General features: G+C 40.0%; 1 protein-coding gene across 1 annotated transcript; it reads left to right on the top strand.

The window, feature by feature from the left end:
- Positions 1 to 2,652: 2,652 nt before the first annotated feature.
- LOC105272445 (uncharacterized) lies at positions 2,653 to 3,894 on the top strand. Its single transcript, XM_011314593.1, has one exon. The coding sequence runs from the start codon at positions 2,653 to 2,655 to the stop codon at positions 3,892 to 3,894; it is 1,242 nt and encodes a 413-aa protein (XP_011312895.1).
- The last annotated feature ends 13,721 nt before the right edge of the window (positions 3,895 to 17,615 follow it).

The following is a 17,615-nucleotide window of genomic DNA, read 5'->3' as shown; positions in this document are numbered from 1 at the left end:
GTAATCTCGCTAGTGCGCAAAGACCGTGTTGAATAAAAGATAACATTTTTTGAGTTTATGCAAGCAAGGTGCAGTGTCAGTGTAGTTTCATTATTTCCGTTATTCACCCCTATTAATTAACTTTTCTTCCAAGTAGTTTTGATAAAAGGAATACCAAGCAACATCCAGGGAAAATTCAGTAAAGGAATCACATCTCGAGTGATATTAGTTTGGTAGCTCGAGAGTATCAACCCTGAGTTGATACATTTTATGGTCCTTCGAGCCGGATCTTTCCGGAATTGAAAAAAAAAAATACAAAGATAATTTTCCGTGGACAATAGTTTGTGTTGAAGTGTGGAAGAGTGTGCCATCATGACGGATGACATGCCGCTAGCTCAACGACAGCTCATTCTGTCAACAAAGCGACAACGGATTACGAAACTTAAACGACAATTGACAACCTTCATGGGGAACAATAAGTTGATGAAAAAATTCCTCTCCATTTATAATGATAAGACATTTGAAGTGGTCAAGGTGTCCAACAGAATGGAGGAGTACACCAAGGCATTGGAAAAGGTTCAGGAGGTATGTCAAGAGTTTGAACAATTAGACCCTGAAAACGTGTACCACAAGCCAGAATCTCGATTTGACATTGAAGCTGACTACTATGGTAACATCGCAGAATTTGAAAGACTACTAGCCAATGCGCGAGGAGAGTCCGCAAGCTCCACGTCAGCCTTCAGCACCGAAAGTACACGACATGACTTTTATACAGTGACCGACACAAAATGCTCAGTATGTGACCAAGATCACCATGCACTGTACAAGTGCAAAAAATTCAGAAGCATGAACGTACCACGGCGCCTCGCGACTGTCAAGAGTCACTCATTTTGTGAAAATTGCTTACGCAAAGGTCATGGCAAGGAGCAGTGTTCATCTAAGCACATGTGCTGGGTATGCGAAGGAAGACATAATACCTTAATTCACACAGAAAGTAATATCAATTCCCAAGTTTGACAATTAACAAGTGCGGACAAGGCTACAGCATTGATTAACAGTGAAGCGAGCAACCAAATGCTCATCACAGCCATCGTCCATGTTACAAACAAGAACAAAGGGCTGATTCGCACAAGAATTTTATTAGATACCGGTTCAACAACCAACTTTATTACAGAAAGGCTCGCCAACAAGCTCAAACTAGAAAAGCGAGAGTATTCGATCCCAGTGGGTGGAATTAATGGATTGACCACTTACACCAAACATCAAGTGACAACAACGATTAAGTCCACCACAAGCAAATATGAAAGAACTTTAACTTTTCTCACTATCCCCAATATCACAGACTTGGTTCCGTCACAGCCCGTTCCACGGGAAACGTTGGTTTTTCCAAAAAATCTAAAGTTGGCTGATCCCACTTTTTACCTCCCTGGACCAATAGAAATGTTGCTCGGATCAGGCCCTACATTAGCATCACTCTGTGTTGGACAATACATACTCCCTCCCGATTTATATCTTCAAAAGACACAACTTGGATGGATCGTTGGAAGCAGCAGTGCATCTTCAAACTACGACTCAGCTCAGCAAACATTCTGTCTCTCAACTGATTTCGATCTGGAAAACTTCTCGAGATTAGAAGAAGTACCAAAACAAACGTTCTTATCCTCAGAAGAACAATTGGCAGAAGAACATTACGTCAAGAATTATCGGAGAGACACAACAGGTCGCTACGTCGTGGCTCTCCCATTTAAGCAAAGCGCTCCTCATTTGAGTTCGTCCAGAGAAAAGGCCCAGAAACGGCTAAGATCCCTTGAACGCAAATTTCATCATCAACCTCAGTTAAAGCAGCAATATACTGATGTCCTTTCTGAGTACTTGGAACTCGATCACATGACGAAGGTCAGCAACGATGGCGGAGGAGGGTTCTATCTACCTCATCACGCAGTAATAAAGGAGACCAGCCTAACTACCAAGGTCCGAATAGTATTCGCCGGGTCAGCCAGCAGCTCAGACGGGATTTCGCTCAACTCAGCCTTGATGGTCGGCCCCACAATCCAGGACGATATTTTTTCATTGATTACCAGATTTCGATTCCACAAATATGTTCTAACAGGTGATATTGAAAAAATGTACCGACAGTTCATCGTACGACCTGAGGATCGCCAATATCAAAAGATTCTCTGGTATGACAAAGACAATCGAATTACCACCTACGAACTCAACACAGTCACCTTTGGACTGTCAGCTGCGCCATTTTTGGCAATCAGAAGCCTCAAGCAGCTTGCTCTAGATTACGCTGATGAATATCCACTCGCTGCACGAATTTTGGGGAAGGACATGTACGTCGACGACTTATTGACTGGCTTCTCGACACAGCAAGAGGCCCTGGCTGCTCAATCTCAAATAATCCAATGCCTGCAACAGGCAGGTCTCAATATCAGACAATGGGCATCCAATGAGATGACTCTGCTGCAGCACCTACCTGCAGAAGACATCAATAAACATCTCCAGCTCGACAATGAAAAAACATTAAAGGCGTTGGGAGTTTTTTGGCACTCTTAGTCCGACCAAATCAATTACTCGGTCAAGCCAATCATAAATAGCAACACAGTCACCAAGAGGTCCATTCTGTCTCATGTGGCCTCATTGTTTGATCCACTAGGGCTTCTTGGTCCAATGATTCTACTCGCCAAGAGTATCATTCAAAAGCTATGGGTGGCGAAAGTGGAGTGGGATGAATCTGTACCAACCAGCATCCACACTCTATGGACTGAGTTTTACAGAGAACTCCCCACAATCAATAATTTGCAGTTTGATCGGAATGTTCTGACTTCAGAGTCAACTTCTATACAATTACACGGTTTTTGCAACGCAAGTGAGAGAGGATACGGGGCATGTCTCTACGTGAGGTCCACCAATACCATAGGGGACATCCACACAGCTCTTCTGTGCTCCAGGTCGAGAGTGGCACCCTTAAAGACCATCACAATCCCACGACTCGAACTGTCAGGCGCACAAACCCTGGTTCAACTGTATCAAGCTGTCAAGGAAGCCATCACGGCTCCAGTTTCCAGGGTGGTTTTTTGGACTGACTCCATGGTGGCACTCCATTGGATTGCATCATCGCCACATCAATTAAAAACATTTGTGGCTAATCGAGTTGCCGCCATTCAACAAGGATCTTCCGAAATCGAATGGAGACACATCAAATCCGAGGACAATCCTGCAGATGCCCTCTCACGAGGGCAACTGCCCAGTGAATTAGTTGATAACAACTTGTGGCGTCAGGGTCCAATCTGGCTGCGGAATCCTGAAGACACGTGGCAGTGGCTGCCAGTACAACAACTCGAAGCCGATCCTGAAATGAAGATATCGACCTATTTGCATGTCATCTCTGAGTTCACTCTATTTTCACATTACTCGTCATGGACCAAATTAAAACGACATGTTGCCATTTGGAGAAGATATTTTAATTATATTCAAAGAAAATCACCATCAAAGGATCCATTAACGGTAGAGGAGCTAAGAGAAGCACAATTGGCCATTCTCCGAGTGGTCCAGTCCAAGACGTTTCAGGAAGACGTGGTCAAGTTACAGGCCAAACCAGCTCAGTACAATGGCAAACTCAAGACATTGAATCCGTTTATTGATCGTCAAGGAATCATGAGAGTGGGAGGCAGACTACAGCAGGCGAACATTCCATTCTTTCAAAAACATACTGTCCTTCTGCCCAAGAACCATCACGTTACCAACTTAACCATCAATGCCGAACATTTAGCTCAGATACATTCAGGAGTGCAAAACACTTTACACGGCCTGCGACGTGAATTCTGGCTCTTGGATGGTCGCTCTCAGGTTCGAAAAATTGTTCGACAATGCCTTCCTTGCCTACGAGCTCGTCCCCCTGTCCCAGAATAAACAATGGGCAGTTTACCAGCCACCAGAGTCAATCCCACTACACGTCCATTTACTCACGTCGGAGTCGACTACTGTGGTCCCTTCTATATAAAGGAAACAAAATATCGTAATCGGAAGGGGATAAAGGTGTACGTGGCCGTATTCGTTTGTCTAGCAGTAAAGGCAGTGCACTTGGAGGTAGTGAGCGATTTGACTACTGAAGCCTTCATTGGAGCATTAAGACGTTTGATCAGCAGAAGAGGCCGACCAGCTATCATCCAATCAGACAACGGAACCAATTTTGTCGGCGCTAACAATGAGCTAAAGCAGATGGTAGCAGAGCTGCAAGATCCAAAAAACAATCACAAGATTACGTCCGAATTAACACCACGGGGAATCGACTGGCGATTCTCACCTACCCAATCTCCTCACTTTGGAGGGATCTGGGAAGCGGCCGTCAAATCCTTCAAGCACCACTTGAGGAGAGTTATGGGAACACAATTGCTAACACTAGAACATTTTTCTACGTTCATGGTGGAAATTGAAAGTATCCTGAATTCTCGGCCACTGTCTCCAAGCTCAACAGACCCCAATGATCTGACAGTATTAACACCAGGACATTTTTTAATTGGTGAAGAGCTTACCGCCCTTCCCGAACATAATCTCCGAGAAATACCAGCAAACCGACTTTCTCTCTGGCAACACATCCAGAAAATGCGCCAAGATTTTTGGAGCCGATGGCATAAAGAATACCTCAACGAGTTAAACATGAGGAAGAAGTGGAGTACTGGCGAACATGATATCTCCATTGGCCGCATGGTTTTATTGAGAGATGATAACCTGTCATCGATGGAATGGCGCCTTGTACGCGCCATAGACATCCATCCTGGCAGAGATGATACCATTCGAGTAGTTTCAATTAGGACTGCCTCAGGAATTTTAAAACGATCCATTAAAAGAGTTGTCCCACTCCCACTTTCCACCTGGAGCCAGCAAACGAGCACAGATGAGGGCAAAAATTAGACAACAATGTATCCAGCTTCCTCAGCAGTTGATCAGTTAACTTCTCAACGGGGGGAGGATGTTTCGTCCCAAACAAATCTATAGTTTTTTTTATTGTTAAATTGTATTTCATTATAATTTATAGCCCTTAAAGAAAAAAAAATACTCGAAATTAACACACATTTTGGAGAGCGAAAGAAGAGGGAGGACGCGGATAACGGAAAAATTGCAAGCCTTTTTTCTTCACCCGCCTAATCCAGTAATCCCAATGAAAATCACGGACAAGTCGTTTGGACAAAGCTGCTGGTCATCTGAGAAAATTCTTGTCTCCTCAAAACCCATCAGCTCTTCAGTAATTCACTATTTTTTTGTCCACCCTCAAATCACACGCGAGGATCGAAAACCGCCGAACCCGTCATTTTATTATGGGCAACTCCCCAACTTTACTAGCTGTTTTCCAAGATAATCCGTTGCAAGCCGTCACACCAAAAACCCTTCGTTTTTATCAAACTTCGCGTAGCCAGAATTTATGACTTCAGAAATGTCAAAATTCTAACTTTCTTTAAATCACAACCTCTCTTCTCCCACCATCAATAAATCGCACCAATGAGTTCGAAGATTCTTAGCCCACCAATCAGAGAAACGACAATAATTATTGTTTAGCTAATTCCCTCCTCCTTCTTCCGACGCTCTCAAGAAAATAAAAGTGAAAAACCAGTTAGTTCGTTTTTAGAAGTAAAGTGAAAAGTAGCAAACTTGTAATCTCGCTAGTGCGCAAAGACCGTGTTGAATAAAAGATAACATTTTTTTAGTTCATGCAAGCAAGGTGCTGTGTCAGTGTACTTTCATTATTTCTGTTATTCACCACTATTAATTAACTTTCCTCCCAAGTAGTTTTGATAAAAGGAATATCAAGCAACACCCAGGGAAAATTCAGTAAAGGAATCACATCTCGAGTGATATTAGTTTGGTAGCTCGAGAGTATCAACCCTGAGTTTAAAAAAAAAACATGTAACGTTTTTTGTCAGCTTTTTTAGGCGCATAGCTAAGCTATGCATATCATATTAATATATTCATATAAATAATGAATATATATGTATATTTATAATATATATATATATATTATTTATAACATATTATATATAATTATATATTATATGTATATTAATTTAAAATTTATACATAATTTGTTTATATATTGAAAATTGTTATATTTATCAATTGAATTTAATTAAAGAAAAAAACTTAAATTATGACTAATTTTTTTAGATACTTAAGATTCTTTTAATATGCAGATTTTACATGAATATTTTATATGATAATACCCCATACATGTAAGCTTGGGCGCGCATTGCGCGCCGTATACGATAGTGTTAACAAAAAAGCCAATTGTTTGAGCACACAATTGCACGACTATTTTTCAACAATTTGTTGAAAAATTTGTTTACTTAATTTACATTATTCATTCACATCAGTTACTTTTTCTCAACCCCCCCCCCCCTCACCCTTCTTCTACGACTCATAATCCTTATTACGAGCATACGCAGTAATTTATTCTATCTGTAACTAATTGATTGTTCTTATTATAGCCATTATAATCATTATTATTATTTATTATTTTATTTATCTACTCCAAGCTTGGATCCAAACTTGGAACATGGTCGGAATTTCCGAGGTACTCAAGCTTCGATTTGCCTATTTTCACCAAGTTTAATTAAACAATGTATTTCCATAACATCAAGGTTGGTTCAAGATAGCAATTCCAAGGCTTGGAATGACCTAGACATCATATATTGGATCAAGCTTGGTTGAAGCCGCGCGGTTGAAGCTCGGAATACCAAACCTGGGCCATGATCGAAACTACCTTGGTATACAAGCTTGTATTTGCATTACATCACCAAGCTTGGTTGAACCATGACAATTCCCTAGAATCAAGGTTGGTTCAAGCTAGCAATTCCAAGGCTTGGAATGACCTAGATATGATATATCGAATCAAGCTTGGTTCTGGCTAGGAATTCCAAAGCTTGGCGTCCTAAGCTGATCCAAGCTTGGACCCATCGTTCAAGCTTGGATTTCCCCACCTGGGGAATGAATCTAGGGACAATTGTACGCCCAGAGCGATCACGGAAGGTGTATTGACATAAGGGGAAGGATGGCAAGGATTGTTTGAGGGATAAAATGCCGACTCTGGGTCAACACTCGGTCACAGTCTCCATCCCACAATTGTCTTTCTCTTTATATAACATCTTTTCAATGTCAGTGAATATATAATAGGGGTGAATAAAAAAAATCATTTCATCATTGGAATGATTCTACGGTCAACTAGAAGTGCGGAAGATAGTTGGGGTGTATTTAAAGTACAAAAATATCAACTCTTGGTCAACACTAGGTCACAGTCACCAACCCAGAGTTATTCTCTTTATTTAACATCTCTTCAATGTGGGTGAATAAATAATAGGGGTGAATAAAAAGAATCATTAGACTAGACTAGACTAGTTTTAGACACGGCTAGATGTCTTAAGAACGTTGTATCAAGACTCCGATAACAGTGAATAAAATGCTTTATTAATATATTAATTTGTAATATATATATTAATTTGTTAAATAACCGAAAAACTACCAAGTTCTTCGGGTACACAACAAAATTTGGCAACGAGGATGGGATTGTCTAACACTTCGAGTCAGTGAAAAATTATGAAGAGCCTTCTGCCTTCATCATGAACAAGAGTGAGCAATTTTAATTGCGAAATAGGAGTATCCAAAAAACACAAAGAACCACTTGGACGGAGTCCTCCAGACGACATCAGTGAAATCCACAGACATAGCAACTCCTGGCCCTGACGCTGAACGGAGCAGCAATCATCGAATAAGTAAGTACTTCTCACTAGTCATATTTTCGAAAAAGTCTGAGAAAAATCCATAAAATCCAAATCTTCCACATTTCCCCCTCATTCGAGTTCCTTGCTAAATTGCTTCCAAGTTCATTTGACGGAGATAGATAGAAAATCAGAAGTTTTATAAAACAAGTAGACGCAGTTTTTAAAGTAGCTAAGAGCAGCAAGCTCCCCTCCTTTTATTATGTGTAAAAAGTCGAATCACCGGCAAGGCCAGAGAACAAATTGATATCCATTGTAATCTTACAGATTGGCCATCCATTTCTGAATTACTGCTGAATCTCTACCATGACAAAAAATCATTTGAAAAATTGTTAGAACAACTCCACTCTATGAAACAACAACGTAATGAGAATGTTTCCCAATTCTATCGAAAACTGGAGGATCTCTCTTCCTGACTCCTAGCCGCGGTCCACACTCAAGATGAAAATGAAAAAACCACTGGAAAACTCGCGCTAATCACCGAAATAACTCTCAATCGATTCCTATATCATTCACATCCTCAGATTTCCCAGATGTTAAGATATCGCGAGTTTTGCTCAATTAACGAAGCTTTCACCGCAGCAGTAGCCGAAGAAAAAGCTTTACGCGTCCGATATGACCACTCGACTGATCCGAATATTTTTTATAACAATGGGCAACGACTCTCAAATGATGAACAGTCATTCCCTAACTCCCAACAGTACTCACAACTTATATACAGGTACTGTCGATACCCGGGACGTTCAATTGAAAATTGTTTGAAAAGAATGCGGGCAAATCAAAGAAACAATGCCCCACAAAATTTCGAAAATCCGAGACCTCAATTTAATCAACATCGCAATAAAGGTTTCAATCACCAAAAATCGTTCAATTCGAATGCAAATTCATCCCGACCATTTTTTGGTCCACGACCACAATTCTCGAATCAAAATCGTTATCAAAATTCGAATCAAAGTCAAAATTTCCACCAAAATCGTAATCAAAATCCAACACGCCCATCATTCTCCAATCAAAACGCTTGAGGAAATGGTCACTTTAACAACCAAAATTTTCACTTTCCTCCCCAAGAGGAGAGTCTTTATAGAACAACAAACAACGAGAACGCTTTTAATGATTTTAATGAATGCCAAGCTCCACCTCCCAAAAGAGAAATTAGCGGAGTCAATTACAATTTCGATCAATTCATTCAATCGAGTATCCTCCTCACAATAAATGATATAAAATACGTAATATTTAAGTGCAAATTAGTAAATTGCTCAGAAAAAATTCTGAAACTCCTCATCGACACAGGCGCATCCCTCTCTCTTATTAAAGCTAGTAGCTTCACGGACGATGAAATTACTAATTCAAAGACAATTACAGTCAATGGTATTACACCAAATTGTCCCATCTCGACGCTCGGAGGAGTCCAATTAAATCTAGAATTTAATAAAAACTCGATGAACTCAGAATTCCAACTGCTCGACGGTTCTTCAAATATCTCTTTCGACGGTCGTATCGGTGACGATTTCTTCACCACGCACAAGTGTTCCCGCGATTACGACACTAACGCAATGAAAATGAACAACATTCCATTTGATATCCCTTTTTTTCAAAACACCCTTCAATTCAGTTTATCACATCACTGTCTAAACGCTCGATCGGAAACAATTATTAAAGTGCCGATTCATAATCCCCACAATCTTCGAGAAGGTCTTATTGAGGCTCAAAGAATTTATGACGATCCTACATTACTCATTCTCAACGCATTTATTAAAACTACCCCTGATAATTATGCACAAATCACTGTGGTCAACTGGTCGAACAAAAGAAAAAACGTACCTAGTTTTCACCTCTCAGTCTCTCCTATTCATAAACAAAAAAACATTGTCGTCACCAGTTCCGACATCGCAACAAATCGCAACGCTCGATTCAAAATCTTCAACGAAAATCTGAGATTGTCACATCTCAACGGGTAACAAGAAAAAACAATCCGCGATTTATGCAACGAATATAAAGACATTTCCCATCTCCCTGGCGATTTCTTAACAGCAACCGCCGCTGCCGAAGCCACCATCAGAACTACTGACGACATTCTAGTTCACGTAAAGACTTATCGCTATCCTGAAATACACAAGAATGAAGTCAATAAACAAACTCGTAATATGTTGGTTCAAAATATCACGTCTTCATCTAACAGCCCATGCTCAAGCCCACTATGGGTAGTCCCCAAAGAATTAGATGCGTCAGGCGAACAAAAATGGCGTATAGTCATAGATTTTAGAAAATTACACGAAAAAACAATAGGTGACGCCTATCCCCTACCTAATATTGAGGATATCCTGGGTTATGCTCAATTTTTTACAACCCTCGACCTTGCGAGCGGTTTTCACCAGATTTCTATGAATCCAGAAGATGCAGAAAAAACTGCCTTTTCCACTTCAGACGGTCATTTTCAATTTCAGCGAATGCCATTCGCGTTGAAAAATGCCCCAGCTATTTTCCAAAGGGCTATGAATACAGTTTTGAGCGGTCTCAATAATAGCCAATGCTTTGTATACCTAGATGACATTGTTATTTACGGATCAAATGTAGATGATTATAATCGGAAATTAAAAAATGTTTTCACTCGACTTCGTGAGAACACCCTCAAGCTTCAGCCTGATAAATGCGAATTTCTGCGAGAATCCTGCAACTATCTTGGGCAGGTAATTACTCGCGACGGGGTAAAACCCAATAACCCAACCCCAATAAAATCTCTTCAATTTAAAAGATCTCACGTCCTGAGAACCCTAAACATATCAAAATGTTCCTAGGAATAACGGGTTATTACCGAAAATTTATCGAAAATTTCTCAACAATCGCGAAACCCCTCACTTTATTATTAAAAAAGGACGTCGAATTCAAATTGACAGAGTCACAAAAACAGACTTTAGAAACATTAAAAAAAAAATTTGTGGAAGAACCATTACTCCAATATCCCGATTTTTCCAAAAGATTTTATCTCACAACGGATGCCTCTAACGTTGGAAGTGGCGGTGTGCTCTCCCAGAAGAAAGATGATCAAGACTTACCTGTAGCCTATTATTCACGTACCTTGAATAACACCGAGCAAAACTATTCGACCACAGAGAAAGGGCTTCTAGTCATTGTCGCAGCAATGGAACACTTTCGCCCTTATTTATACGGCCGTGAATTCTATGTGTACACTGACCACCGACCACTCCAGTGGTTGTTCAATTGTAAAAACCCTAATTCAAAATTGGTCAATTGGCGCCTACGATTGAACGATTATCAGTGTGTCATCAAATAAAAACCTGGTAAAACCTCTCGATTGAAATGAAAATTATGCAGGCAAAGATGAAACAAAAATCAATGCCGTATTCAACTCACAAACATCCTACCAAGATTTTGTGAAGTTTCATTATACGAACAAGGAAATTATCGGGTACGAAAAAATTAATTCTCTTTTGTTCAAAATTCGTGAACCCCTTATAATCTTATGGTCTGAAGATTTGGATGAAAGTAATCAGTACTCTGAACTCATCCAATCCTACTTTAATGTTGATAAAATTAATCCATCACTCAACGAAGTGTCGAAGTTAACTTCAGAGACGCGAACGGTCTATTTACTATTCCCAAGAACATTCCATCACGACAAAGTTCTATCTAGTCCTCCAACTTTGTATTTGTGCCACCCGTTCGTGATGATAATTTTAAAATTCGGATCTTAAATGAAATGATGAAATTTGTGTTCCCCAAGAATGAGATAAAGATCTTCAAGACAACTCATATCATTCCAAAAGATCAAGACGAAGTTAAGATTATTCTCGAAAAAAAACACTCAAGCAAACTTGCTGGCCATTTTGGCTATAATAAAACGTATGCTAAAATCAAGGAGCGTTATTATTGTTCGAATACGAAGGCACATATGCGGAAATTCGTCAAACAATGCCATTCATGCGAATTAAATAAAACAAATTTCCATCCTACGAAACATCCAATGCAGATCACTACAACTGCAAGTGCACCCTTTGAAAGAATTGCAATCGATATTGTAGGTCCTCTGCCCGTCACCGAACAAGGAAATCGATTCATACTGACATTACAAGACGATCTATCGAAATTTACCATAGGCTTTAAAAAAAATCATGAAGCTATAACTGTCGCGAAGACACTAACTTCATTTTTTCTAATGTTTGGTATCCCAAAGGGGTTCCTATCAGATCTCGGTAGTAACTTCATGTCAGATTTGATTAAGAGATTAACAAATCTATTAAAAACCAAACACATCACGACAGTTCAGTCACAATGCTGCAATTCATAAATCCACTGGTTATATGCCGTATGAATTACTATTTGAAGCAAAGCCTTATCTCCCATCCTCTCTCACTCAAGAACCTGAATTTCACTGCACATATGATGATTACGTTCGAGCCCTGAAATTCAGATTGAATTGATTTTTTGAAATTGCCAGATAAAATTATATATTATATATTTTCTATTATATAAAAACGATATCTTCCAAAGAAAAGAGTAAAGAGTATCATGATAAAAAAATTCACCCTGTAGAATTTAACGACGGTGATCACGTGTTGATTAAACAATTCACAATTACCTCTGGTAAATCAAAGAGATTAACTACGCCAAGGAAAGGTCCATTTAAAATCGTAAAGGTTCACAATAATCTAACCGTAGATATTCAAATCGATAAAAACCAAATAAAGCGATATCATACTAACCTTATAAACCATTATTTTTGAGATGATGGGTCTGATAATGTTGTTCTTTCTTTTCATCTCTGATTACTCATATGCTAACTCCTATCACAATGTGCCACAACTTCAAGCGTCTAGTGGAATTTTCTACGATAAACTGGGTTCAGTTCGATTATCCAACTCGCAATTAACGTTGTTAGCCCATTTGAATATTACCTATTTACAGAACACCCATTCCATAATCCATAATAATTATGACCGCATCGTTCGAATTTGTAATGCTAAAAGCACTCAATTTCCAAACATAACAACCGATCATTGTAGTCATACTCTTAAGAATATTCAGAAAGAAATCGAAGAAATCGATCGGGAAAGTGAAATCCTCGACGAATTACTTAATTACAAACCTCGACGATTCTCTCGCGGCTTGATAGATAGAGTTTCATACGCATTAAATTGGTTGTTTGGCATTCCCGATGCCGACGATGTTCAGTATTACACTGATAGTATTAATTATCTTGTCAATGGCAATAAACAAACCCAGACCCTGCTGAAATCTCAAATTCAGATACTCACTAGTATAACTAAAAATTTCAATAATTCTCAGAACCAGAGTATATAATGAACACGAATATCAAAAAAATAAACCAACATTTTATTAACAGTGACAAACGATTAGGCTATCTCGAATTTATTACTATCATATCATCACACATCTCGTCATTATCTGCACTAGTCACCCCTAAGACTCTAGTGCAAGAAATGAAAAAATATCAAGGAGAATATGACTTGCTATTAGACTTGGATCATGATGATATTACAATCCTCTATAATCTCGCTAACGTTCAAATGATTTTCGATAAAGATATGATTATTTTCGCGATTCATTTCTCCGTAGTTTAAAAAAATATTTGTGATTTTTACCACCTAATTCCTCTACCCATTCAACATCAGAATAGTTCATACTTCTCTTTTATTCACCCTAAAAATAAATACCTCCTTATCTCTCAATCCAAAACCCAATATTCGTTCGTACAAGATTTCTCAGACGGCATCGAGTATCTTTATGGGAGGTATGTTTGAATTCGGATACACACAACCAAGAGAACAGAATGACCGAGTCGTGTAGTTCAACTGTTGTCACCATATATAAGCAAACTCCCAGATGACTGCGATACTTCCACCATCAAAGCCGTTATCGAGACCTGAAAGTACGTGAGAAACAATCAGTGGATCTACGTGGATCTACAGAAGCCAATCACTTTGACCACCCTTTGCATCGACGAAAAAGCTCACATGAAGGATATAATTCTCCACCAAACTGGGATCCTGTCGCTCCACCCTAGATGCAAAGGATACACCGAAACATATGTTTTGGAGCCGATGGATCAAATAAGCCAAAACATGTGTTTCTACGTTCCAACCATCCGTATCACAGAGGAAGACAGCTTTATCCGTCTACCAAATATATCCAAAGAACACACGGAACTTCTCCAGACATTAACCTCACCAACGTAGACCTCAACGATTTAAAATGTGCATCGAAGAAGCTGTCGGAATTCGATGAAATTTTAACTAAGCAAATTAGTGAACTATTCATCATTACCCACCATAAATGGTACACCACTGCTCTACTTGCAATTGGAAGTATCATCCTCCTGATCATCATATTCAACTGCTGCCGCTGCTGTGGATGCCTCAATGTACTACAACGTTTCTGCTGTTTCACACGGAATCCGGCTAATGGACAAATAGTTCCTCCTATCATCAAGAATTTTGTAAACTGCAATTTCGATTCCAACATCCAATCCGATTACCATCAATAACCCTCAGAGCGAGTCCACTACCATCACCACGTTGGGCCTGCTCAAGCTGTTACAGCGACGACATCATCAACGACTCACACCGAAGAGGAAGTCATCCTGATGCCAATAAACCCTTCAAGACGAACAAATATTAAACCACGCAGAACTACCACTCCACTTTAATTATACCCATTCAAATATTAATTTAATTATTTTTCTATTGATTAGAATCATTCGATTTACTGACTAGATCTTTCTATAAAATTACTATATAACGTTAAGGAACTAGATGGAATTGAAACGATTGTAACCCTTATTCAATTTAGAATTATTCACTCAATACCTTATGATTTTCTCACGTAATTAAATATATTGTTAGTTATAAATATATTGAAAATTGTATTTTCAATCTTAAGCAAGGAGGTGTCGTATACCCCAAAATATAGAAACACATTTTCTCTTCTTAAAATTAGTCCCTCGTAAATCCAACCCTCAATAAAATATCCCAATACCTAAAACCCCAATAAACGTCCCTCATTTAAAATATTTTCCTTTTCAAATTTTAAGAAATCCCTGCAATCCGCTCTCGAGCAGCCCCAATTGTCCTAATCCTCAAGGCTCCAGCCTTAATTGGTGTGGCCCCAATAAAACAATTTGCCCACCTCGAATCCTTCCAGATCCTCGAACCCAGACGACTCCCCTGAATCCCCAATATCCACCTTCTATCCCTACCCCACTCAAGTAACCATCACGTGACCATCCTTCAATATCCCTTGAATATATATATGACCTTTTCCCCTGAAATTGTCACTTACTGTTAGACTAGTTTTTTTTTTGGAGAGTCGGCCATAAGTCTCCAACGTGTATGGACGTGTTTTTCGTGCTCGCATCCTAGCTATAATTAATCCTGTTAAACAAGTAGTATCCTCCCGTATCCTACTTTACTCTCTAGGTGAAATCAGTCTGGACCACTTCGAGCTGCCGAATCTGCACCAAGATAAGTATTTATCTGCAGTCTCTCGTAAGTAGACCGTGGCCTGGCCACGCGTCGCCCTAACCTCGTCGGCGTTCCCGCCAAGGCGAACTTACGTCTCCACGATGGAAGACCAAGCAACAATGTCAACTTAGACAACATCATCTCAGTCAACGTTGCTAAGGAACCCGTCTATGATATAAAGTTTATATTATAAACCAACAGAACAACAACAGCGAACTAATCTTCAGTGACCCATTCCTCTGCCAGAACTCTCTTTCCACCCCTAAATCCAACCTAATTGCCCCCTCACCCTCACACGACTCCAGTGATGCATTTTTCGTTGAATCTGCTCAACGCTCTGCATACCTTGATTACAACTTCTAGAACAACATCTCCCCCCTCACTTTCAACAATATCTCCCAAAACACTCTTGCTGATTTCTCTGTCATTGGCATCAAAGTTGTTGTGAATGAGATAAGCTAGTTTGGAGCTTGGGTCGGAGATTAGCTTTAGGATATTGAATGAGGAAATGTTTAGTTTTTTCAGAGTTTGGAGGAAAGGGGTTCATTCGTATAGAGAGGGCAGAACCAGAAGATATGTGAGAGGGTTTCAGGAAGGTGACATTCGGAGAGCGGGGAGTCAATTATTTTTTTGCGAAAAAGGCTGTCATTGAGGTTGAAATGGTTTGATCTCATTCTAGAGATTGAGGAAATTTGGGTCCTGTCAATGTTAAGGGAGTGGAACCAGGAGGGGCGAAAACCTTTGTAAAAGTGTTTGAAATAGTGGGTGCCTTTGCGGGTGCTTTGAGTTCTGAGTAATTTGGAGGTTTTGGCCTTCATGCTTCTCGTGAATGATTCTTTGATGTCAGAGTGGGGAATACAGGAATTTTGGAGGGTACCATTAGTAATGGCATCTTTGGCCTGCAGATCTGCAGCTTCATTGCCTGGAATTCCTACGTGAGAGGGAATCCAAATGAGAGAGATTTGATATCCGTTGAGGGAAAAAGTTGAGTAAAGATCCATAATTTCGTAAATTATGTGCCAGGAAGACTTTTAGTTTGAGAGGTGGGATAGGGCTATGAGGACACTGAGGGAGTCAGAGAGGATAACGGAGCGCTCAATTTTTAGGGAATCAATGGCTTTTGGGGAGGATAGCAAAGCTAGAGCTTCCACTGTGAAAATCGAGGCGTAGGAAGTAATTTTGTGTTTGATGATGATATTTTTGGAAGGAATAACGATTGCGAAGCCCACACAGGAGCCCTTTTGGATTTTTGACCCATCAGTGTAAATTTGGGGGTGGAGATCGAGATTGACTTTGGATAATTCTTCAGATAGGGTGGCAGTTTTATTATTTTCGTTTTTTAAGGCATGGCCAAGGGAAGTGTTGATTACAGGAGAGTAGTTGACGAGAGAAAAGGGAAATTGATAAGGGGCTGCAAGGGGGTGGGAGGGAATTAGGTGTCTGTGTTGAAGAAGTTTGTTGTAGGAGCGGTAAATGGGAACGTTTGTTTTGATGTTATGGATGTTGGAGTTCTTCTTAGAGAGAATCGAGTGTGAGGTTCTTGCCTCCTTGTCAAGAGCAGCGTGGAGTGATAGGGAGAAAAATTTTGCCATGTATCTGTCCGAAAGCTGGGAAATACGAAGGTTTAGGGGGGATTCAGCGGGTTCAGCAAGGATGACGTACGTGGGGGGTGGAATTTCTGAGACGAATACCAAGACGGAGGGCTTTATATTAGACTTTATTAAGTTTATCGAAGTGGGAGGAATTTGAGTATCGAAGAATGTGACTGCCGTATTCTATGGAGGTACGACTTGGCCCTCTGTAAAAGGTGATGAGATTATTGGGGTGGGCCTCATACCAGGTTTTTCTCAGGGACTTGATTAGAGAGATGATTTTGGCACATTTACCTGTTAAGAATGAGATGTGAGGGGAGAGGGAGAAGCGGTAATCTAAGGTGACTCCAAGGAACCTGCTGGATTCTTTGGCTTGGATGAGGGCGTCGTTGATGGAGATGTGGTGGTCAACAGGGGTGAAATGTGCCTTTGAAAAAAAGATGATTAGATGAGATTTTTCAGGGGAGATTTCGAGATTTCTATCCGACAGATGGCTGGCTATGGAGTTGACTGCTTCTTCCACAGATTCCAAGCAGAAGGAGAGGTTGGAGCTGCGAGAGAAGATTACTATATCATCGGCAAGGGAGACAGATTCAGCCTGGAATTGGTGGAGTTGGGGTAGGAAAGAGGTGTAGATATTAAATAGGATAGGGCTAAGGACTGACCCTTGGCCTGTGCCTTTGTCTATAGGGTAGGGACCGTTGAGCTCGTCTTGTACCACGAAGTAAATTTGCCGGTAAGCTAATAGAAAGTAGACGAAGTCAGCTAATTTT

Source organism: Fopius arisanus, unplaced genomic scaffold (assembly GCF_000806365.1).
Source record: "Fopius arisanus strain USDA-PBARC FA_bdor unplaced genomic scaffold, ASM80636v1 scaffold00175, whole genome shotgun sequence".
NCBI lineage: Eukaryota > Metazoa > Arthropoda > Insecta > Hymenoptera > Braconidae > Fopius > Fopius arisanus.
The sequence above is the reverse complement of the archived record's forward strand: the minus strand, read 5'-3'. Positions and strand labels throughout refer to the sequence as shown.

Bases quoted from the DNA above. Each gene is read 5' to 3' on its own strand.
- LOC105272445 (XM_011314593.1), top strand. From the start codon at position 2,653: ATGATTCTACTCGCCAAGAGTATCATTCAAAAGCTATGGGTGGCGAAA.